Below are 26,903 nucleotides of genomic sequence, written 5' to 3'. Positions count from 1 at the left end.
ATGGTAATTGCCATTCAAGCATAACTATTTCACAGCAGTAACATGGATAGTATAAGGGCACCTCTGCAGGTGACTTTTACAAAATTTCCCTCAGGAATAGATATGAAGAAAAGAACCTATTTGTATAATTTCAAGATTATAAATTCCGCAGTTTCTTTTAGATTTCCAATATATACTGACGTACATGACCCATATAAGTCAATCAATCAGTTCATCAATGAATCAATCAACCAGTCAATCAATTAATAAACTATTTCATTTTGTGACTAACAGGTATATAATATACATACGATGTGGTGGTAAGACACTATTTACTCCTTTATCATAAATCTTATAGCCATGTCAAATATATAGATCAATCCTTTATATATAGATTTGAAGATACCACATCTACAAATACAATATAAATATACATAGTACCAGTTAGTATGATTAATAGAGTTATATGGAAACCGTCTAATTCGATTATATGTCTGACATTTGGTGAATGTTTGCCACAGATATCATATTTCTATTGTTTGGACGTCGAAATGAAATCTAACTTGCCGGAAATAAAATATCCCTCTGTCCAATTTCATTCTCATATATGATTGTACATATATGTAGGTATTGAATTTATACACGTATTTCAAACACGTTGCAAACTGTCGATTGAGTGGTATTGAAAAGATTATTGTATAGTAGTAGTATCATATAAAATATATCTCAATATTTTGCGAAAGAATTCTTCTTTAAATATCGATAAATATTAATATAAGTAGACTGTATAATAATAATTATTATATAGGCTACTTTTTAAATAATATTATACAGTGCATGGGATGAAGAAGGTTCATCTATACTAAAGAAGTACACATTTACACATTTACATAGTATACATACAAAAATTACAGTTAAAATAAGTATTTAACTATAATATTTAATAGTTATGGTTAAAAATAGATTATCAACGTTTAAAACACGTTTGTCTAGTCTCTCTGCGGTTTCCTTTGTAACAGCAACAATAAATACAAACCTATAGGGAATTTATCATTGATCTGTGAAAGATTAATCAGATCAACTGTTCAGTATAATCGATCTATCGTAACATTTATAGCATCAAATTAAGTAAAACCACAAACCTGATAACGTTGCACGACCGGATTTGGATAACTAATTGAAACTTTGTGTACTCAGATAGTTCTCTGCATGACCTCTGTTCCCCACGAGGTGTGTTTGTATGGCTGTTTCAGTTTGATGAGGAAAATGTAGTAGTGAAATTAATTGGTACATGTAACACCCTAATTCTCAGAAGTGGCAACACACGAGTATTACGACGACGAGAATAACTGAGGGCCTACCATGATATGTTTTCCGAAGTTTTGAGGCCGAATGAAATACAAATTTTATGTTAAAATTATATAGCAGGTATAATACATACCATTTAAAGATATTAAAAATATTAAAATACTATTCCTTTGGACTTTCATGGTAGGATTTATGGCGAACAAAATGTTAAGCTACAATACATTTACTGGGCCGACTTCGGTATTACAAAAATATGAAATTGTGTCCAAGAATTTGGAATTTCATTTCATGGTAGACCCGCTATTCTCCAAATACAGTCTCGACCCTTACGGGGACCGTAAGTTAAGGAATTCTGTAATCATATTTAAGTAGATTACTATTGTATTAACTTAGAAAATTATTATTAATATTGCATTACATTCTGTGATGTTATAAACATCACAGATGTTAACTATTAAACTTTCTCGCTGCATGTTTTATAATTTATAAGAAATAGCAATTAACGTGATCATTTTGGTAAACTGTGATAGTTTATAATGTTGTTCCGGTTCATAGGCGACGGTTACCGTTATCCATCAGGCGGATAATGACCCACTAAGATAATTATAAAATACTATACTAACAAGATATAGAAACTAAGGGAACAAGAAGATAATGAAAAATGTTTCATTAGCTTACTCATATTTTTTAACCGACTACAAAAAAAAAGAAAGAACTGAAATATATTTTTTATGTTTGTTACCTCATAAATCCGTCAATTGTAAACCCATTTAGGTATTTTATTTTTTTATCTGAAAGGATATACTCACAGATTTGTCTAGAAACTTGATAAAAATCGATTCAATAGTTTAGTTTTTAAATAATATATTTGTTGCTTAGTTTCAGATTACATTAAGTATCCTAGTTCGAGGACCGAACGTTAGGTGTCATTATATAACACTAATTACTATTATTTTTGGAGAAAGGGATTGCTGGTAATGCGTCCGCATTACTATCAGTCCCATTCTTGACATACCCTGTCAAGTCGACCTCCACGTGGTCCCTACTGTAAACCATCGTGTTGAACTGAAAGAGTATTCAACATGATGGGCTAACTGTCCTGCCTTTTCATTCTTACTTATTATCCCTCACTGGTACCCTGCCAGCGTATACTATTAGCGCAGGCGGGGTAACCATTCCATTATCACCCATAAATAAAATTTACTATTATTTCGAATTGTATAAAATATTTCATATTATCAATCTAGAAATATATTTAGACGTAGCAATTATTGTGTGTCTATTGTTTTGACATTTGAGTTCCCCTTTATTTGATAATTCGATGGCCTGAATTGATTGGAGGCGTTGTGTTATTGGCATTTCATCGATAAGGGTATCAACCTATCGGAACGAACTTTGATTTTATTATGAGCTACTCTATTTATTCGATTGAAAACAAAAGTGGGGCAGCGTTGATTGCCAGACTAGAAGTTTTTAATAAATGATAATAATATAGTAACTCCTATATTTTAATTTAGTTTACTTCGATTGAGGTACCAATGAGTGATGATGAGTGAGAATGAAGATATGTCAGTTGAAACATCATGACGTATTTGCCAGGAATCGGTATTGCTTGAAGGTCGACCTGACTGAATATTGATAATTAAAAAAAATAATTTCAGCTGCGTATAATCATATGTTGTTTTTTACGACAACATCAAAATGAGACTAGCATGGCATAAATTACTATGGAATGCAAAAGTAATAATCAAAATAGCTACTATGGAGAAATAGTGTAAATTCCGTCAGACCTGTAGTTGTTTGGAGGAAATAAATAACAACTAACTTGATTATATTATTGATTCACATATAATGAGAGAATGACACCAGAAATGAATGTAGAAAGTAAACGTCGCTGTCGTGTCTGTACGTTCAGTCCGAAAGATAGAAAGAGGTGAAATATCTATCTACAATTAAATTAACCTACTTGATGGAAAAGAAAGTAATGATGTTGACAAGTGGCTATGAGATGAATATTTACAATATTTATTTACAGACGCCACAGACCCATACTTACCACAATACTACCTAGCAGCGCAACCGCATGATGTTAGCGCAACTGTGACGTATTGGTCTCGGGATGGTTTGTAGAATCATCTGCTGTAATGTTGGCACAGTATACCTACAGTGGGAGCATTGTAGCGGATGCACCATACTACTTTTGTTATACCATAAAATATGGTTTTATTCGCTTAACGGATGCTTATGTTTTGCGCTGTGGATAACTATAATTGGCTAGCATGTAGTAAATACAATGTAATATGTATTCAATTTTGTAAAAAGCTGTTGTCATTCCAAATAAAATAAATAAATAGAATTAGCAAAGGTATTGCGTAGCGAATATTCACAATTCTCAACTTGTCTGAACATAGACTTATTATAACGTACTGCACGAGAGTCTGAATTACGTTTTCCACTTCAAAAAGTTTCCCAGTGTGAACCTTTTTAATGAGAAATAAGGTTTAAAGCACTCCCATAATTAAGACGGATTAATCTTAATTGTGGGGTACTTTAATCTCTTTAAATAGGATGTCATTAGATTTGATTAGAATCCATTTTTTAAATGCTCTTAAACCTTTAAGTTACACTTTTAGCCAACAATTTGTATTCACTATATTGTTAATTTTATGATTTCTGATTGTATCTCTTATCTTGAATTTTATGGATCGTAGATTTGTAACTTGTGTTGTCTATAATGAATTTGGGTTACACAAAAAAACCGACTTCAATGATGATAAGCACTAGAGGGACAAAAAGGGACTTTGTACAAAAGTACCAGAGGGAGACTTTGTACAAAAGTACCAGAGGGAGACTTTGTATAAAAGTCGATTGCTAGGGTACCTCTGTCCATTTGTGTTTCTACTGTGAGGCAGTTGTGTTTGCATGGCTGTGTTTCGGTTTGAAAGGTGGGATATGGCGTGAATTTACAGGGTACAGAGGAATAACATCTCAGTCCTCAGGAATGGCAACGCATGGGGGATATCATGGGCGTAACAGTATACTCTGTTATGTCCATGGTACTGCTCATGTCTATAGGCGATGGTTACCACTTTCAATCAGGTGGGCCGTCAGCTTGTTTGCCATTCTGAGTTGTATAAAAAAAAAATGATAAAACCAATTATTTTGATTTATAAACTAAATTAGAGATTTTAATAATATTTATATGGGATCAATCTGTAAATATATCTATTCGGATAAAGAAGAATTTTCTTAATCGGTTTACAACTGACGAGAGTTATGAGGTAACAAACATAAAAAAATACACACTCGAATTGGGAACCTCTTTTTTTAAATCGGATGAAAATATTATTTTCTACGAGAAAAGATCGTTCTAATTTAAAATTGAGTGGCATGATGATGTTTGGATTAAAATAAGAAATAGAAAAATGCTAATTCATGAAGTACTAGCTGTATTCCTCAGCTCTGTCCGCGTGAATCAGTATTTAAAGTATTTTATGTGCTATGTTAGGATATAACCTACCCATGTACTAAAATTCATTAAAATCCATTTAGTAGTTTTTGCGTAAATGAGCAACAAACATCTATTAATTTCTCCTTACAAACTTTCGCATTTATTGATAGGATAATTATTCGTCCAATAATCTACTATCAAACAATTTCATCAGATATTTTCTATCAGGATACTTCATATAAAATTTGCGTGATCCATGACTGTCACAAAATTAAAATATATAAATAAATATCGTTTGTAAACAAGTATTGTATGCGTATGCACCATGTTTTATTCTTATCACAAAGCGTAGTTCGTTCCTTTTTCAAATGGTTACATTCATTCAAGTCACAGACAGAGTAAGGTCAGATCCAATTAGATTAAGCATTTTTATTTTTTAGGTATGGAACCTTGAAAAGGTAAAATATGAATAAACCGATACAATGGAGATTTTAATTCGTTCGTGCGTGCGGCACGCGGGAAATATTGAACGGTGTTCGGTGAAACTAAGCACAGTAACTTGAATTTCAAATTAATTTTTGAAGTGACTTCTATTATTATAATGATATTAAATTGAAATTACAAGCAAATTGATACATTTAATGTAAAGTAAAAAATGATTTTAAAAAAAATAAAATTACAACAGCGGCAAATAAGTATATTAATGGTAATTAGTCACTGTTAAAGTGCATGTTTTTAAACTTAAAGAAATCTTAATACATCCTCGTGGAAGAACCGAAATAAAACTGACTAGAAAAACTCAGCAGAAAGCTCACTTTACATTCATTTGGTTAGAGTGGAAGATAAACTACAAAAAAATGAGCGTAATTTTAAAACCAATCGACACAAAAAATATTACGAAGGAAATGATATAAATTTTTTTTTATGATTCTGATATTTTGTGGCAGAGTTCATTACGTACGAAGCATCTCACTTCGTCGTCGCATCTAATTTTAGTATGAATGTATCTCATCGTCTCATCATTGACACGACACGAAATTGGTAACCGAAATCACAATTAGGTTTTATGGTAGACCTTCAGCTTAGTTTAGGACTATATGATATGGTCAAGACGATTTATTTATTTAAGGTTATATATACTAATAATAGTTATTGTAATAATAATTTTAGATATTAAACATTTCTAGATTGACATCGTAATATGATTTGACTGGGAAACTTTCTGCTATTTTAGCAGAATTTAACATTCCATATTTTTATCATGCCAGCTGTTAACTGACCACTGCTGAACACATTCCTTCCCCTTGAGGGGTTTTATTTATTTGTTTTTACTTATTTATTTAAGGCAAACAGACAGCTATAACAATACATAATTACACAAATAATAATTTAAGAGCCACTAAAGTTTGCACAAATGAATAGTACAAGTGAAGAAAACAAAATTAAACAATACCATTGAAAACTATAGCAATATTGTAACAAATTTGCCAGTAGTTGCCATACTTAACAGGCGGATTGGCAACTGTAGTTATGTCTAGGCTTTGGTAATGTTTTAAAATGGACGCTGCTGCTTATCTCTAAATAATTAAATAATCGTCTTATGCATTATATTTAAATTATTTCAATTAATAAAATTTATATTGGAATGACAGAAGAGTGATAGAGGTAGATAAATAATTCTAGCCTTTATTTCGATAAGGGAAGGTAATTTTAGAACACCTAAAAGGTAAATTACAGAAAAAATAAATTAAGGTTTCCATGATCAAATTATGTGATCACAATCTAGGCTTCAAGGCCCAAAGTCAACTTGATGTTATGATTGAACCTAATTATCTTTGATAGTGTTTGATAAAATATTTTTTTTATTACGCAATTTTGGGAAATGAAAAACAATTTTTTTTCATAAAAAATTTTAATCTTTGATAGTGTTTGATAAAATATTTTTTTTATTACGTAGTTTTGGGAAATGATATACATTTTTTTTTTCTCCAAAAAAACATATACTTACGCGACTTTTTAATTGATTTTTAAGTAAAAAATTAACTTGTTAAGATTTGGATTAATTTTAGGAGTTAATTGCTTGTATTTGCTTGCAAAGGGGTTTAAGTACGTACTCCAAGGAAGTTCAATTACAGTAAACAATTTAAATACGAATTAGAGAAAAGAAGGGAACACTCAAATGCATTAACTTAAGTGTACATAGATGTACATAGATTTATTTCTAAAAGGAATTTCTTTTAATTTATGACAAGGCAATTTTGTACGACAAGGTCTTTTACCTAAGTAAGTTTCTGACCTTTTCTTCTAGATTCAAACCATACCATTTTACATTCTGAACTGGAATATAAATTGATTTTATCATCATGACATTCGATAATAAATTATAGATCTTTTATCTGATAATGATTTTGTTGTTCCTTTAAACTTATCTTCTAATTTAATATTTTAATTTGATGGTTTTAGGATTATACAACGAATTGGTAACCGCAGTTAGTACTGCGGTTGTCAATCTGCCTGCCAAGCATAGAATTTATTGACAAACCCCTCTCCTCTCCAAGGGGAGGCTTATGTTCAGCAGCGGACAGTTAACGGCTGATATCATCATCATTATCACTGTTTTATGGATTATTATAATTTAAATTAATAATAATTTTGACTTCTGATAAAGGTCCTTGCAATAAAGATTTCAGTGCGATATTAAATTCAAATTTTAATTTTAGAATAAGTTTAGGGAAATGGCGCCTCAAAATTGGCCCAAGATCAACTTTGTTAAATTATCTATAGTTTCTCATTCTTTGATTGTTAGGGCCTGCGTAGTGAATTAAGCGGTGTTGCTGCATCTTTGACCGATTTTCTTGCTTGCCGCTAAGACATTCGACAGAAAAACCTGACGACCTTTTACAAAACAAAGATCTTTGACGAGGACCGAAATAAAGACAGACATCTTATTGACATTATTTAAATACTTTAGTAAGACGACCTAATTTCAACCTTCTTCCGACCTACGACCTTTCAAGCGGCGTGATGCGCGCTTGACGTGCGCATGTTTTACTACTTGTAAAAGTGTCTAACAGAGACTTACAAAAGTTATGGTCACAAGATGGTCTATTACAACTGGCATGATACATTTATAACGTCAGATGTACTAACGTTTGAAAAGTGGTTGAAAATTTAGCGACTGAAAGTATTCCTACCGTAGTGTAATTGGAAACACACTCAGTTCAGATAGCAAAGAGATGTGCGTTCGAATCCCACCGGTTCAAGTCGTCTGAAGGTATTTTTTCATCTTATTTATAGTTTTTGGTGAAACACACGCCCTTGACAATGAATTCGATTCTTTAGGACGTTTAGATTATTTGAAGCCGTTACACTAACCGATGTCAACTAGCGATACGTTGGCACGTGCTGTGGAGGAAGGTGAGGGATGCAGTCGTAGCACCACCTCTGCTGGTGGTCCGCCCGTTGCTCCACTCCATTCTGTGGAAAATTTTGATGAATTAAAAATAATGCTCTTCCGTACAATGCATAGGTATAAATCTGATATAGGCAGAGTAATAATATATCTTATATTAGTATCGCTACGCTCTTTCCCTATAACTTAATAGTAGACATCACTACAAGCTGTAACATCTGGGCACCATGGTTTAAATCTTTTACGTATCATTTATGATTATTATTTATATATCAGCCGTTAATTGTCCACTGCTTTGTCTATAAGGGAGGCTTTGCCAGTAGTTAGCTCACTTGACACGTGGGTTGGCTTTAAAATGAACGCTGCTGCCCATCCTTTAACCATTAAGTTCTCTTAGTCGCCTTTTACGACACCCACTGCAAAGGAAGAGGTAGCCTATTCTATGCCAGGACCAATCGGCATTTATAAATACAAACTGACAATTTCAGACTCTTGAAACTGCTCTACTTTGATAAGCATGAGTCAAGATCTGTTAATTTATCTTCAAAACTTTAGTTTTCTTGAAAATCATGTCTTTATATTATAAATAATAATAATTCCTCTTTATTGATATAAATAGTATGATTTAATTGATGTGCATTTATTAAATAGTGATGTCTTTCACTTGCGGCTTATGTTAAACCTATGTTTCAGAAGTCAATGTCTACACAACATTTTTCTCCAAAGTTTCATAATGATATAGATAGAATACTCTTTATTATTTCTCTATAAGATTACAGTAGTAAACTTATTATAAGTATAAACAATTACAAGAAAAGATCACACTGAGAAAATAACAGATATAGTTTAAAAATATTGCTGTGACAAAAATACAAGAAAACATAATGCCACTATAAGGGTTCTTGCCCAGAACTCCGGAAGTTACCAATGAGATAGAAGCGCAAAAAGTAATATTCCCAACTAACAAAGGCTTCGGTCACTGCGAAAGGACAATATCCCTCTTTATAAATAATCTGTGTCCGAAACTTAATGCAAGTAGAATTAAGTTTTGTGATTCAGATGGAATCTGATCAAACGTATTCTTACAAGGTCTGTAAATAGCTAAGCGGCTTTAATCAAGCGCGTAGATTTTTTTCTCATGCTAAACTGCTTAATAAATTATTATCTCAACACACTGAGTACCAAAACCCATTACACCTTTCCATTTCTTAGAATTAAGGTATACGCCCACGTATCTTGTAACCTCACTGCCAGTTTTCGCTATTTAAACCGAAATACAGCCAGCGGCAGTAACGAGAGTGCAGAGGTACCCATATAATCCTATATCTATTTCCAGCAAAATACGAGTAAAGCGCGGTTTGATAATAAGGTGACTAGATTGACGTGCATATCTCAACTATTCGCACCATGTATGAACCACATTATGTCAACGATATAGAAATTTTAACAAAATCACGTTCTGTATGATTTGAGATTTCAATTTAATGTATAACATATTTTTATATATTTTTAGTAGCAAACAAGCTCACTCTCTAAAATTTGCTGTCATCTACAAAATTCAACCATATCGTTAAAGTTAGAGATGTAACCCTATTGAGGACTGGCCATTCAAAGTCAGTTTAATACAGATTACATTGAACATCTTGTAAGTTAGACCCAATCTTAGCAACCAATTGTTGCTGCATCAAAATAGAAATAGGATAATCGTTTTTACAGATGAGTAAGTTGTAGTAAGTACTGGTGCAATCTGCTCACATACTGTGATTTTTTTTTAAGAAATTTCAACTGAACGAAAAAAAAAATTTGAAGGAAATACAATGACAGTGGTGCAATTTCGATTGTCTGGATGCTTTATGATCTAGGGTTTATAAAAAACAAAGCATCATTAACCGCAAACAGTTGCTGGATGAAAGTAGTACTTTGTGGCCAAATATGAGTTCTGTGTTCAACAGTGGACGACGGTAGATGAGTTGTAAAGACGTATGTTGATCTATAAACTGACTTCTACATCAGTGTATCTTGACATATGCATAAACTTCGGGTCCAAAACTTCGAGTTAGGTTTCATGGTAAAACTATTATTTTTATGTATATTTTATGATACATTAGAAAGGCAAACAATCTGACAACCCACTTGCAAGAAAATGGTAACAATCAGTCAAGAACACGAATAGCATTATCACAGATAATATTACTATGCCCATGGTATACCTCATACGCTGCCTTTTTTAATTACTATGGTTTATGTTTTAATAGATGAAGATGGAATGGTGTACCCGTCTATATTAACGGTACATAATGTCAGGGTACCAGTGGAGAATGAAATGAATAGATATGAAAGTAGAACTATGGGAATTACTTCAGCACCCTGAAGTTTCACTGTCATATCTCATGTTTCAAATGGGAACTGTTATATGATTTTTTGAATGATTGAGATTGATGATTGTGTGTATACCATAAGAGCTAGCAACTAAGAGAAGCTTTACCGCTCTCACCGGCGGAGATGCGCGAGGGCAACGGCGCAGTGTGTGACCGCTTCGTGGACGACTCCTCAGGACCGTCTGTCGCGCTGGTTACTGAATCTAGAAGAAATAGGTGTTAATATTAATAATATTAGAACCCGCGACTTCGCTTTTGTGAATAGGATATATTCCTTAAGCAAATATAAACTATACCCATCTTGATTCTCATATAATATGTGTATATCAAATTGATGGAAGAAAAGGAAATAAGCTGACATCTCACATATAGATACACATGAACAAACATGGTCATAACAGAGTATTTTGTGTTGCCCATGATAACCTTCATGTGTTGTCATTCCTGAGAACTAAATTATATCCTGTATGTGGTATCATTGCCATATCCCACCCTTCGAAATAAAACACAGACATACAAACACAACTGCTTCTTTACGAAAGGGAGAAACAAACAGAGATTCTGTACAGAGCCTCTAATAAAATAATGTAGAGTAACCATATTCTAGAATATTCCAAATGTGAATCTAAATATCACTCGACAACAAAAACGATTAAAAAATAATAATAGGACATTTCTTTTGTCTACTGAAGTTAAAAAAGTCATAGTCTCCATTGACCTAAATAATCATATAGCTAATAAATTAATGACAGTAGGTAATAACTATGTTTCGAATCATGTCAACTTACAAAAGAAACGTAACTTCATTTGTATCTTTATTTTTTATGTTCTATACATAGATAGACACATTTATTAGTAAAATATTGGTATATTATGCTTATTATAAAATACATATATTCCCATTGTAGTCTGAGGTATACAAATTTATTGATGATGTAATTTGGTTAGTATTATAGACATGGTATGTAATTAATTGCCCTGTGTTCGGTATTTTTTTTTATATTTTTTTTTATACCACTGAGGTGGCAAACAAGCATACGGCCCACATAATGGTAAGTGGTTACTGTAGCCTATGAACACCAGATATAATACCAGAATACCAGAGGTAATACGCGTGCGTTGCCGACCCTGAAGAAACCCCCCTTTGGAAGAACCCCATGCCATAGTCTCTTGGGAAAACCTTGGCAGGAAGCTCATTCCACAACTTGAGTGTTCGTGGGAGGAAACATCTCTGAAACCGCGCAGTACGCGATCAGCTTTTTTTTATGTACTAGCTTTTACTCGCGACTTTGTCCGCGTGACCGGGATATGTACATTAGCTAGGAAAAAATGTAGTCTATCTACTTCTATGTCCTATACAGTACGCGTCCAATATAATAAACAGTTTTAAGGGTTGACTATAAAATTCAGTAACATTTCACGGTGATTAGTTGAGCCAAGATAAAAACTTTTTTATGTTACTTAGAATGGCAAACAAACTAACGGCCCACCTGATAGAAAATGGTAACCGTCGTCTATAGACATGAGCAGAGCCATAGACATAACAGAGTATACTGTTTTACCCATTATACGTTGCGTTGCCATTCCTGAGGACAAGAGTTTATATTCACGATATTTATTTGTGAAACATGCGTACAAATCGCTAGAAGCTAACAAACAAACTATCACATTTATAATTTTAGTAAGAACTAAATTGACATCGTTTATGGCGTTTTCTAAACCATTAAATAAAATAAAACGATAGCGTAAAGTAAGCACGAGTAGAATAAAGTATAATGAACTGATATACTCATATTTAGGATAAAAGCCCTTGAATAATAAAATAATAAAGAGTCCTTTTAATTAATTTAATAAAAATTTAAATCGGTACGATATTTTGAGAGAATACCCAATAATATTGAAGTCGGCTAAGAAAACCTATTACTCCTGTAGCAACATAATTGCACATTTAATGTTAACCAATCCTAATTCGTATTTACAGAACTACCATTATACTCATATAAGCGTCGTTTAAATTTTATATGAAACCACCGTATGTTGTTACCATCCAACAATTAAATATAACTTTACATTAATTTAAACTACCGCACTATGCCATAAAAATTAATTTCCCCAGATTGCGTCGCCAATTAAAATGATTTGAAAATTTGCGAACTTGTATTTCAGGTTGGTAGAAGGTTTATGACATTACTAGCTGTCTCCCACGGCTTTGTTCGCGTGATTCAGTTAGTATAACAAAGTATCCTATGTGCTAAGTCCTAGTACCTATTAATAAAATTTGGTATAGGAAAATATAACATATATAACATAAGACCACCGATACCTACTTTATTTAATGCAAATAAATTTATTATTATTATTAGGATATAATCTATCCCTAAACCAAATTTTATTTAAATCCGTTTAGTACTTTTTGCGTGAAATAGCTTCAAATATCCACCCATCTATCTATGCATTCATCCATCAAATTTTCGCATTTACAATATTATGGCTGTGTGGTTTTAGCAAAGAATAGGCCACCCCTTCTTTCCTGTGAGTGTCGTAACTGTGGGGGACGACTAAAGGAACTTAATGGTAGAATGATGGCAGCAGCGTCCCTCATAAATATTTCTAAACGTCTAACTGTGGTTATCAACCCGCCTGCCAAGAGTGGCAACTTCTGGCAAAACTCCCCTTATGGAAAAGTCTTATGTTTAGCAGTGGACAAATAACGACTGATATACCCTTTTTTTAGAAAAAAATAGCTATCCAATTTTAATGCATAAATAGTTTTTCTAATTCGACTAACTTTAACAAACTCTTGCACTTGTTTAGGTATATTAATAAATAATAAATAGTTATGTACAATAAAGATTTTTACAATTACAATAACAATTAATATAGATGTACATAACAAAATTTTTTTTTCATTGTTCTTTGTAGAATAAAAATAGCTTACTTGTACTTTGATTGTCATTTCTACGATATTAATTTAACGTGGTCGCATAATAAGCAAAGATAATTTATTGGTCACAAATAATACTTAACTGAACAAAGCGAAGTATGTTCTCAAAAGCATTGGACTAAGTTTATAACATAAATCAAAAACTTCACATTCGAGCATGACCTCTAATAACTTTAAGCTGTAGTAAGTTTAGTTTTATTGAAACTATTTATTTAATTATTACCTTTTTCCTATGGCTTCGTCCGCGTGATTGGGATATGTTCATTGACCAGGATAGAGTCTTCTTCAGCCTATATAGTGTGTTTGTATCATTTTTTATAACAATTAATTAAATTATTAAGTCGCCAAGACATTAAACAAAATAAACTCATTTTAAAATAAATTTCTTTAGTCTTTATTGCAATAAACAAAAAAAAAAAAAACATGCAATATGTAAGGAGGGCCGTCAGCTTGTTTGCTATTCTAAGTCGTATAAAAAAAAAGTTAGGTAGGCTGGGTGGTGCAACCCAAACTCTTCAATAATGCACTTATTATTTTTATTACGAGTAGAAATAGCAAAATTGTACACGACATCTATTGCAATGAATCAATACAATAAAAAAGGGCGGGAAAAGAATATATCTCTTGCGTTACCAGTGTTGCCAATTTTATAAGTGAAAAATTGCTAGTGTTGCCAACATATTACACTAATAATGTACAAACAGAGGAAAAAGTAAGAAAGTAATAGCTATTTAATAACAAAAACATGTAATAAAAAATACTCATATTTTAGTAATACTCGCACATACTGCTTGTTATTTTATGCATACATAAATTTATAATGTTTATTAAAATTTTATTTACAATGTATCTGCCGAATATCAGTAATTTTTTTTCTTTAATAACTCGTACTACCTTCCAACTTTATTATCAGATTAGCTCAGTAGAACTGTACTATTATAATACAATTAAAACATATACTTTAATGTCCGGAAGAAATGCACAGATAAATCTCGCAAGTTTACAGTGCTTTTATAAAGATCACCATCGATTTTGGAACACGCCCAGTTGCAATTTGTACTTTTGTTCTATTTATTTTTCTTCCGAAAGCTGTAAAAATATACGTAGTTCGCGTGGCGACAAGGAATAAACTCTTTTCGGCCAGTAACCTTGTAAATGTCAAACACGAGTGTTTGATTTGGTAAAAATAATAAATATTAAAAAAAAATATATTTTCGGTACTTATTATAAAAACAGATTAATCTCCATCAATTGAAAAATAATTATAAAATAATATGTGATATTAATAATATGTTGGTAGAGGTTATATTGTAAAATAAAACAAAAGAGGTTATATTGTAAAATAAAAAAAATTAAACAATCAAACAATCGATTTTTTTTTGTATAATACAAAAAGTTAAATGTGTTGGACATCAGCGAACTATCTTTTGATCAGGTAAGTTACTCTTTTGTGTATATTTTTCAATTGACACTACAAAAAAGGTGATTCTTAATTCGGTTATATATATTTTTATGTTTATTACCGTATATCTCCGCCATTTGTAAACTAAAATTAGAAAATTATTATTTTATCTGAAAAGATATATTTTCAAATTGATCCCATAGAAATTTTACCAAAATTGATTTAAATGGGTTTAAGATTTAAAATAACTGTTTTTTTTTACGTCGTCGTCGTCGTCGTCTAAATCAAGCCGTACATGAATGTCGTATGGATCGCACAGACGTAAATTAAGTTATTTTCTATAAAAACAAGCCCGTATGTCTTCGTATTTATGAACATTATGTCGTCTGTATTAGTCTATATTACACGCCCACAGTTTACTATATACTATATATAGGTATACTTATATTAATAGCGGATTGTTTCGAAAATTCAGACTTGGATATTCATTTGTTTCATCCAGTGTTGGATGTAGGCCTTCCTCAATGCTTTTGAATATTTACAATCCTCCGCTTTCCGCACTGGAGACCAAACATTATTGATCCTTTTCATTGGAGAGTTTTTGCTCATAAGTCATTACGCACATAAGACTTCCATATGAACGATGTAAACATGAACCTGACAAAGTAAAACAATGAACATGTTATCCAGTTTATTATTGCAATCATTCTACTTTTAGTGCCCTTTATGACTATGCTATAATAATGACATTGAGATGCGGTCATCTCCTATAATACAAGATTATAGTTATTTTATTAGTCGCTCTACTGCTGACGGCTAAAAAGTGAATTCGCTGTAATAAAGACCCGGATTATTGATATAATGAAAGAGAGTGTAGTTTTTATTTGAATTTTAGTTTAATACTTTTTTCTATAACCTTAAATGAAAAGCTAAGTTTATGTTCTTTTAATACTTTTTGGCGCCTTAACGACTCAATATTTTATGCTGAGTCTTTTGCGAAATATAGAAAACTGTCTATTTTTAGGCATATTGGTTTAGATGAAATGGAATGAATCTTTATTTGCCAAAACACTTTTATATCGATTATTAATTCTACGAATTACATACTGGCCATGTGCGTAATACGTAGAATTAATTAATTAATGTATTGCCTGTATTGTGTAATTAAGAAATGCGATTGTGATACATTAAGTGCTCGAAGTCTCAGCACAACTTTCATACCTATATTTTTTCACTTAGCAATTTATTATATTTACTGTAAATTGATACAAAATATGAAAATCATTATCAAACAAGACTTGAATTCAAATCTTTCTTATTTCGAAATTTTAATAAGCTGCATCTGTGACATCGTCCACGTGATTATTACATTCCATACGTTTCATATCTCTATCAAAATCTTTTTTAAAAATTGATCGAACCCATAAAGCACTAATTAAAAAAAAAGAATATATAATCATCATGTATACATATAATCGCTATTATAATTGTGTGACAATTATAATAGCGATTATATGTATACACAATTAGCATGTATGTAGGTGTGTACGGACCGTATACGGACTTATATATATTTGTTATTCAACTTGAAAACAAATTTAAATCGGACCTCGTTTATCTTATCGCTGGCTTTTTATATTAATTTCATTCTATTAAAAACATCTCCTAAATCCAACTCGTTATCTCATTTACCCAAAGCTACGTGCAGGCGCCTCCCATTGCGCTATGGAAATCATAAAGAAGATTACAAAAGAATGAGGAATTTAAATAGAACATCATTTTAACAAGTCACTAGAGGCAAAATAAACTCATTCGTGCCAGAGATTGGAGGTTGTTTTTGTTGAATTCGCGTATATATATACTTGTATAATATAAATGCTAATTGGAAGAAATAAATTAAGTCGCTCCCAAAAGACGATCGCGCTGAATAAAACAGTATTGAAACGGGAGTAATGTATCTAGCATTGAGATGCATGCACACTATGTTTTATTCTCTTTTCTTTATTTCGACACAGGAGACAATTTTAGAAAATATTTCAGTTGGAAGTTGTGGAGATACCTAAGTTTCTTTATTTGAATTTTTATACGAACCTAAACATGTTGAATTTAAAACCTCTGTGGAATAACTCTTTGAATTCAAACTAAATATTCTAGATTTTTCTACGCTTTATTGAGGTGGTGTAGTAGTTTGTTATAATGCCTTGCCTTTCATAAGTTGTGAATTCGATCCTTGCACAACACAAACATTTGTGTTCATGAATATGTCCGTTTGTATTTCTCTGAACATTTTCTATGTTCCTATGGATATAAATTACAAATAAATTTAAATATTTTGTTTTTTTGTTACTTTTGTCACAACTGAAATAGTTGTTTTTTGTGAAACAAAATTTTAAATTTTCATAAGAAAAGTTGATTGTGTGCCAGTAAAACTTTGGCAGATAAAAATAAAGGTTTTTCAATTAATACAGTTTTTATATTATATTAGTTTATACTACTGATCTATAAACAATATCTATTTAAAATTTTCAAACCTAATTATTTTCACGACAAAATTTCTACGAAAAAAAGTTATTCGTATTACTGGTTATTATCAAGGGTATTACGTGTACAGAACTATTTGCAATTAGTAATTGGTTCGATGGAATTAATGTAGTCAAACTAAAAGGTCATTGTTAAAAAATTAAAGTAAGTAATATACTTCCGCAATACTCAGCTATCTCCTATTTATTTTTATATGATGTCATGATTCTTAGAATGATATATTATTATCCTAATAATATATCATTCTGGAGCGTCATGAGGGAAGATAAAATAAAGAAACTTAGCTCTGCACAAAAACGACTTCGGTGGGTAAATTGATAAAGGGCAAGATATTTCATAGACATATTATATAGAAAATATTTAAATTTAGAATTCAGAATCGCCTTTTATGAGTAATTGTTTTCGCAAAATAAAACTTACATAGAAAATATTTGAATTAAGAACGCGGAATCGCTTCTTCTTTTGTTTCACAAAATAAAACCTACATAGAAAATATTGTTTGAATTTAGAATCCCATACAATACAGATTTTAGTCCGCAATGAAAAACGGTAGTTTCAATTGTCACAAATGAATTTTAGACTAACCCGAAAGTATTTATTATTAGTTTGTATTTTGTATTCATGAAGAATAAAAAATACAAACATTTGTATTCGTGTGTAAGTACAAGAATACAAATGCTTGTATTTTGCGGGGATTGTAACCATAACTATTAGAAGGTAAGGCTACAGTAAGGCAGTGAATTAAGGTCAAGGTTATCATTAAATAAGAGTTCTGTCGCCTTGTAATTTAACCACAGTACCCTAAAACATATAATTCCGTCGACTCTGGTGTCTCATCCATCATCGCAAGTCGGCACCCGCATTCAAATCCCTTGTTGATTATGGTGAACGTAACGAACTGTTATATGACGAAGAGTTTAGGTCTTTTTAAAAAAAATATTTTTATGTATATTCTTCATATTTCCTTCTGTATACTATGTAATATATTTATATGTATTATATATTTATTGTTATAATAAGTAGTTTAATAAATAGTATGTATTTAATATTTTTATATTGTATGCATGTAAATAATACTAATTCACTCTTGCGTCACCTACTCACTTCTGTTCTACTGTAGCCAAAGGTTACTTGTAAGATTGTCCTTGTTATAAGGCCGCTTTTTCTACCTTTATGTTTAAATAAATATTATTTATATATGCCATTTTTTTATGTTTTTATTGCCACAAATAGTTAAATAAATGAATAAATATTCTATAAATGTAATACTAATGAATAGATTATGTTCTACAGAAACAAAAATTTAGAGAAACACTGATTAACAACAAGATATTTCGTGGATAAATCGAATTAAAAATATTTGAATTTAGAAGGGAAATCGTGTTTAGCAAGTAATTTTTTTAAGTTTTTTTTTTATTTCTCAACAACGACAATGAACAACAACAACGTGACACAAACAAAGGATAAAGAAAAACCGCTACTTGATTGTGACAAAATTAATGAGAATAAGTTGTTTAATAAGTTTTTTTTTATTTATTTTTTGGGTGCATAATGTAAACAAAAAAAATTGTAAAAAACAATGAATTAAATATTTGTTCTTGCTTTTGTGTTCCTAGAGAAATATAACCTGCAAGTTTGAAGTATATGATTCTTATATTTTCTAGGCAAGCGCGCTTCATTTTAGTTCTTATCATCAACTGTGGCAAGATCAAGAACAAACCCATGTTGAAATAAAAATAATACTTCTTTTCGAAGTCGGTTAAAAACACATAATCCATTTCAATAGAATATAATGAAGTGGTAACCAAGTTTTATAAATCATCACAGAAACAAAATAAAATTAATCGATTTTTGATTTGATGGTTCAATTTGAATAGCAGATTTTATAGTTAAAAATTTCGTCAGTACCTATTATATTTTAATGTAATAACTAATTGTTTAACTACCGTGTAACTTGATTGAGGAACCTCGATTAGATTCAGGACCATTCGGGACCCTTAATCTTGAGCAGACAGTAATTACATCAGCAGATTGTCTATGATCGAATTAATTATTCGCTTGTTTACATTTTTATTCTGTTCTATACAAACAGACTATAGTAATTTTATTTAAACTATCTAGTGTTGTATGTATTCGATGGAATAGAAGTATAATTTAAATTGACTACTAAACTAAAATAGTACCTATTTAGTAATACTTGGAAGTGTACACTGTATACGTTATTGCAATTTAATTACCCGGTTAACGACCTACCCTTACACTATGGCCTGTTTATGCAAATTACTGGAGCAAGGTTATGACATTTGCGTTAGATAAGCATTATGTCTTACAGAGATAGATATTATTATAAATAGTTTTGCATAACTAACAATTCATTAACAAAATGCTGTTAAAAACAGAATTTTTATATATATTTATAAAAGAGATTTCTTCCAGTCAACCTAACACAGTGACATAGGAAGTAGTGAATGGGCAGTAGTAGTGCTAAACAAATATATAATATAAATAAATATTTACATAAATTACAAATCATCATATATATATATATATATATATATATATATATATACGTGTTGCCAACTTTATAGAAACCTCTTTACCGCCTTTTTAACCAACATCCAAAAGGAGGAGTTTTTATATTCGACTGTATATGTTTTTATGTATGTTTATTGATTTGTCCGTCAATTGTGGACCGAATTAAAATTCTTTAAAAAACTCTATGCTGTGGTCTCTTGAGAAAACTTCGACAGAGAGTTCTTTCCATAACCCGAGCGTCATATGTGAGTAAATTATTTTAATAAAAAAAAAATATAAATATATAATCGATTTAAAATTAATGATATCTTTGTCATTTATAATTTGATTCACATAAAAAAATACTATCGAAACTCACATACACAGACATTAAATAAATTTCTGTTCTTTCCTATAATTTAGGAATACAGGTGTCTTTTTATGTATAATTTCCCAGGATGTGGGAATAAAACAGTTGTTAAAAAATAAATAATTTATTTAAATCTATTAGATAGGGAGTCTTCTTAGTATTATAAATATTATCAATGTTTGGAGTTTCATAAATGAAGAAGAAAGTAGGTAATTTTTAAAATCAAAATTAAACATTTTTATGTCGTGAAAATTATGTAATAATTTTTGAAATTCCATGGAAATCGACAAAGATAAATTCGCACAAGGCAAACGGCGATATAAACCTAATTAATTACAAATTAATTATTAAAAACAATTTACGACTCGCTCTTATAAGCTCATTAAATTATTTACAAAAAAAAAAATTAAAATACAATATCTCAAAACACTTAGTACGCCTCGCTCAGTTTTTAGTAACTTTATAGACTTACTTAATTGCTTTTATACTTCATTAAATAGCCGCCTAATGAACAAAGAATACTGAATAAACAAACTTGTATCAGACTTCATTTATTTTTAAATTAATATAATAGTTTCCCGAGTAACGAGGATAAAACAAGTTTTTCGTTGATCCTTAATGAAATATTTATTGTTTTTTAAAATTATTAAAATAATTTTAATAACTATGGACAAATGTATGAATGAATGAATGAGTATATTTTATTTGCATTATACAATATAGGAAATAAGCAAGACAATTTACAAACACAACGATACAATTGTATAAGTACAGTAAGGCGGTCTTATTGCTGAGAGCAATCTTTTCAAGACAACCTTAAGGTAAAGGACTAATTGTTGTACAAGTAGGTATGATAGTACTTTATAATTAAAAAAGCATTTTTTGTAAATTAAAAATATATAAAAATTAAATATATATGTATATATATATATTAATCAAACAAAATTATATCTTAAATATAAAAAATATAAAAACTTAATCTAATGTTTACAGTAAATACCTACGGGAAAAGAAGTGGTCCATTCTATGCCGAGATGCATACACCCAGTACGGTTATCAATGCAACTTCATTATACAATAATCGCAGGTACATTAATTTATACACAATATGTTTTTAAAAAAGTTTTTTTTATAATATAGTTTAAAACATATTAATTATTTCCAGCCAGTGTATACATATTCTGTATATACATCCTGTATATACATTTTTTATGATACTTATTTAAAATGACAAACAAATTGATAGTCCGTCTAATGAAAAGCGGTATCTGCCTCATATAGATTACACACATTACACCATGACACTCATAGAGTCCTATATACATTGCCATTCTTGAAGACTGAGGTTTTATTGTAAAGTTTGTAGGATAAGACATGGCAAGGAAATATAATCCTTACTAATATTATAAATATGAAAGTGTGTGATGTATAATTGAGTTGAGCAGAGGACACAAAAGACAACTTCTCGTATCTGACGCTATGACAGAACAGATCGGGACTGCCAACTTTATTTGGTAATTACTAATATAAAACAGTGTATTTGTTGGCTTATAATCTTATTGGACATAGGCTACTATTTATTCCGGTTACGTCAACGAAGGCGGACATAAGTATAAACCAAAACAGAATCATGTGTAGTCATACATATCAGTATGATATATGAGTCATTCTATGTCTGTACACATTTACCGACATAGAATGGACCTTTCCTTACCGTGGATGTCGTAAGAGGCGACTAATTTATAGTCGAAGGATGGGCATCAGCGTCCCTCTTAAAATATCACCAGATGCCAAACTACGGATGCCAACCCGCCTGTAAAGCGTGACAACTATTGACAAAACTCCCTTTATGGGAAAAGCTTATGTTCAGCAGTTAACGGCTGAAATAATAATAAAATACAACCATGCAAGCACAGTTGGTACGTGGCAGAAACATGGATAGAATAGAGGTACCCATATAAATAAATTGTATGCAGTGTCCCTCGCTTCCTCCCTAAAAACAATGAAGTGTGTCTTATTAATTATTTAATGATTTTACGTTCTAACAATATATGGACATCGGTTTAAATGGCTTGACCTTTGTCACGGTGGACTTAGCTAATTGATTGTTTAACCGCATCGATGTGAGGGCCCCTATTTTATACTGTGACCTTTGTACTCTGTACTATTAGAGTGTAACATTTAAATTTAGTAACCGATATCGATCAGTCATTATTATTTTTTTGTCATTTTGTTATTCGTTCGTTGACAGCCTTGTTCCGCATTCGACCCATTACATATATTTTTTCCTAACACAATTGATCTTTATTTCCTAGTCATCCCAGATCGATTCTTTAATATTATAATGTTGATTTAGCTATCAAAATTGACACTGACTGACAACTTGACGTTTTAGAAGATACTTTTTTGAGATTACTTCGAGCAAAAGTAGCACTCAAAGTCATGTACTTTGCGTGCTATTTTTAATCGTGTGCTGCTATTGATGTGGTCTTAGCTAAAAAGAAAACTAACTCACTCATCCTGTTTTAACTTTAACATTTAACTTAAGTGCGGGAACTATGAACTACTTAACACATTAAAGGTGGGTAATATATACCAATATCTATATATTTTAGTTATAATATTTATATACTGATCCAAAACGAATATGTTAAAAGTCTGTTATCCAAAAAAATATATTGGATAACAGACTTTTAAGATATTTGAAAATAGATATCTGGCCGATATGGGCGATATCGAAATGGGTGATGATCCTTTTTCCACCACCAATATCCAGAGAAACACAGTATGTAGATATTGAATGGGTATTTATATTGCCCATGCCTATAACACATTGTATATTTAGATAGGTAGTTATACTATATAATTACAGGTTTTTTAAATACATTTCTCATATTAAACTCCGTTATTGAAATTTGTCGGTTCTTCGACCGATGGGAATGGAATTATTTTGGTTCTTGAGTGGCCACCACGTACGGGTAAACGCAGTGTAAGATGACCCCCCACTAGATGGAGTGACGACCTTAAATGTGTTGAAGGAAGTCATGGATACAGGTATATATATATATATATATATATATATATATATATATATATATATATATATATATATATATATATATATATATATATATATATATGCTGAAATAATGATTGAGACGTATGGAGGGAAATTCCCCTAAGTGAAAGTATTCTAAGCATTACATTTATTTGAAAAAGCAAACGAATAAAAAGTTGGTATGAGGTCATTGTTTACATTTGTATGATTGGTTTAATCAACCATTACTTATAAATATTTAGTTTAAAATAAAAAAACTAATTTTATTTAAAAGAGGCTTATATAAAGCCCTTATTATTATACCAACCTTTAACTGTCCACTGCTGAACATAGAGACTCCCCCATAAGATAAAGGCCTATGTACAGCATTTTTATTTGTCTCTTACAATATCCTGGGTATGAAAAACGAGTATTAACACATTGTATTCTTACAGGGCCGGCTTTAGTTTCTGTAGCGCCCCTGGATATTTTAACCGTGTCCTCGTGGGAGTAAAAAGTACCTTTTACTGAGTTGTCCTTAAGAATAAAAATGTTTACTCATCCGGCAAACATTTTTGTTCTCCGTGTTGACATCGGTTGTGATCGGTCCTATTCCCTCCCAAATTGAACTTTACTAATCCTATAAAATTTTTTGATTTTATTAAATCTAAAAAATAAAAATGTTTATTCATCCGGTAAACATTTTTGTTCTCCGTGTTGACATCGGTTGTGATCGGTCCTATTCTCTCCCAAATTGAACTTTACTAATCCTATAACATTTTTTGAATTTATTAAATCTAAAAAATAAAAATGTTTACTCATCCGGTAAACATTTTTGTTCTCCGTGTTAGCATCGGTTGTGATCGGTCCTATTCCCTCCCAAATTGAACTTTACTAATCCTATAACATTTTTTGAATTTATTAAATCTAAAAAATAAAAATGTTTACTCATCCGGTAAACATTTTTGTTCTCCGTGTTAACATCGGTTGTGATCGGTCCTATTCCCTCCCAAATTGAACTTTACTAATCCTATAACATTTTTTGAATTTATTAAATCTAAAAAATAAAAATGTTTACTCATCCGGTAAACATTTTTCTTCTCCGCGTTGATATCCGTAATGACTTTACAGATTTAAAGACTGATGATAAACATTACTGGTGATCGGTCCTATTCCCTCCCAAGTTGAGCTTTACTAATCCTATAACATTTTTTTTACTTTATTGAATCTAAAAAACCTATGTCAAATACCTCAAGAGTTATACTGTATTATTGTTATTTTTGTTAACAAGCATGCTGTGTTTCCTTAAAAATGATTGTACACTAAGTATAAATAGACAGTAATTTTAGTATTAAGTCTTATCAGTGTAACAATTGCTGGGAGACCAAATAAAGATAAAATAAAAAATAAAACACCTTTCTTATATCACAGCGTTCGTTTTGGATTTCCTTCTCCTTGAATCCTGACCGCCCTCTACCTTCCCTAAGTCCAGTACTGTATTACCACTACATAAAGATACATGACATTTCTCCATTGAACTATATCACTATGTTTATATGAGTATAATAGAATCAATAATGTATTTGCGATGCTATTAGGTTTTAATCTCAAGGGACAAATAGAGGGCAGAGGTTCCCGGACAAATAATATTACTGTTCAATTTATTTCTCACGGAACTAACTTTATTAGCCACTCGATATTGTGTAGGTGAAGAGGGATTAATTATAACATATTTTTATCCTGTTAATAATGAACATATGAGAGTTTATACATATTTAAGGTTTTATCCGTGAAGTCTCTGCGTGGCTTACACAGAATAACAGCGCTGTGGCAGTAAATAAATTGCCATAGCATTATGGTGAGTGCTGGCCATTATTATTATTATTATTTCAGCCGTTAACTGTCCACTGCTGGACATAAGCCTTCCCGTTAAGGGGAATTTCGCCAGTAATTGCCGCGCTAGGCAAACGGGTTGACAACCGCAGTTAGGCTCTTAGAAATGTTTTAAAAGGGATGCTGCTGCCCATCCCTCGCCCTCCTTTACTCGTCTCTTACGACATCCACGGGAAACTGGCAATCCATTCTATGCCAGGGCACCCACGGCGATGGCCATGTTGGTGACTAATTATTTCAAATTAATATTATTGTCTTTTATTTTTTGTTTTGTTTTGTAAATGCAATTGTTTGTTAATAAAACTTTTCATTCTTTCTTTCTATTAAAATCATGTGTTACTCAATTCCGCTTAGATGTCAGAAAGAATTTCATTAAAATTTGATACACAGACGGACTATATCCTAGAGTATATTTATCCCAATTCACGTGAGCTCTGGGATATAGTTATTTCATAATATTTATAATATATAAATATAATATTTATAATATATAAATATTACCATAATTATCATAATTTAGGCCTAATTGTCATAAGATCACTTTATTACTTGTCTGACTTTGTCAGAATAAATAATAGAATACAACATAAATAAATAAAATCAAAAAAGAAAAGAAAATATTTTCTTATGAAAAATACTTAACTTTTTATACTTTATCTATATTTGCTTGTTTGTAATGACAATTGTATAAATCTTCGTTGATTTTCGTATTAGTACACAAAACGAAGGGGCGTTTTACAATTTGCCTGACGATGTCGTTTACAAACGGATGAATTATGCAGTAATATTTTACATTAATGTTACATTCAAATTTGAACGAATTCACGGTATTTTTTTTATAATCAGTGCGTTATAGCACGATGCGAACGACAGATTTCTAATACTTACAGACTCGATAAAATATTTTGTTTATACTTATAAATAAATTAAATGACGATTGAAAAGTACTTCTAAAAAAAACTATTTGAATAAAGATGAGTTTAATTTTCAACTTGAACTCGGTAATCTTACTCGATACATTTTTTTATGCAACTTAGAATGGCAAACAAGCTGACGGTCCACCTAATAGAAAGTGGTAACCTTCGCCTATAAATATGAGCAGTACCATGGATACAACAGAGTATATTGTTTCGTCCATGATACCCCCTATGCGTTGCCATTCTTGAGGACTCAGGTGTTATTCCTCTGTACTCTGTAAATTCACTGCCATATCCCATCCTTCAAACCGAAACACAGACATGCAAACACTACTGCTTCTAAGTAAAACCACGAATAGGACAGAAGTGGCCAAGCAAACGATTTTTGTACAGTCTCCCTCTGGTTTAATGTTTAAAAGTTAAAACTGTCAAAATGTCAACTGTCACCCGCACCGTGCTATGTCGCACAGAGTACAGCACAAAAGCAATTTTATACGTTGCAACATTGCCAAAATGTTAATATAAAAGCATAAACTTATATAGCTATATTAATAAAGTTTCTTTAGTACATAAAATGCTACTATACTGCAGCACTTGAAGTAGGCACTTTTCGTTGTTTTTGTTTTCATTATCATCAAATATCAGCCGTTAACTGTCCATTGCTGAAATAGACCTTCTCCATAAGGGTTTTGTTTGTTTTTGTCTTGTCTTAATATAATCAAAAATTTTAAATCACAATTGCTGGATTTAGCTAAAA

The 26,903-nt window shown here is 31.1% G+C and overlaps 1 protein-coding gene across 5 annotated transcripts in view; it reads right to left on the bottom strand.

The window, feature by feature from the left end:
* Positions 1-26,903, bottom strand: part of LOC113520825 (uncharacterized) — a 78,600-nt gene that overhangs the window by 7,865 nt on the left and 43,832 nt on the right. For 2 of the 5 annotated variants that reach the window (XM_052901773.1, XM_052901776.1), the window contains exons 3-4: positions 10,636-10,731; positions 8,114-8,215 (exon numbers count right to left, since the gene is read on the bottom strand). In XM_052901773.1, coding sequence (XP_052757733.1) covers positions 8,114-8,215; positions 10,636-10,731 — 198 coding nt within the window. The remainder of the gene's footprint in view (positions 1-8,113; positions 8,216-10,635; positions 10,732-26,903) is intronic. The other 3 variants (XM_052901775.1, XM_052901774.1, XM_052901777.1) reach the window with 3 other exon arrangements.

This window comes from Galleria mellonella, unplaced genomic scaffold, assembly GCF_026898425.1.
Source record: "Galleria mellonella isolate WM207_F2 unplaced genomic scaffold, CSIRO_AGI_GalMel_v1 utg80, whole genome shotgun sequence".
In the NCBI taxonomy this organism is placed as follows: domain Eukaryota; kingdom Metazoa; phylum Arthropoda; class Insecta; order Lepidoptera; family Pyralidae; genus Galleria; species Galleria mellonella.
The sequence above is the reverse complement of the archived record's forward strand: the minus strand, read 5'-3'. Positions and strand labels throughout refer to the sequence as shown.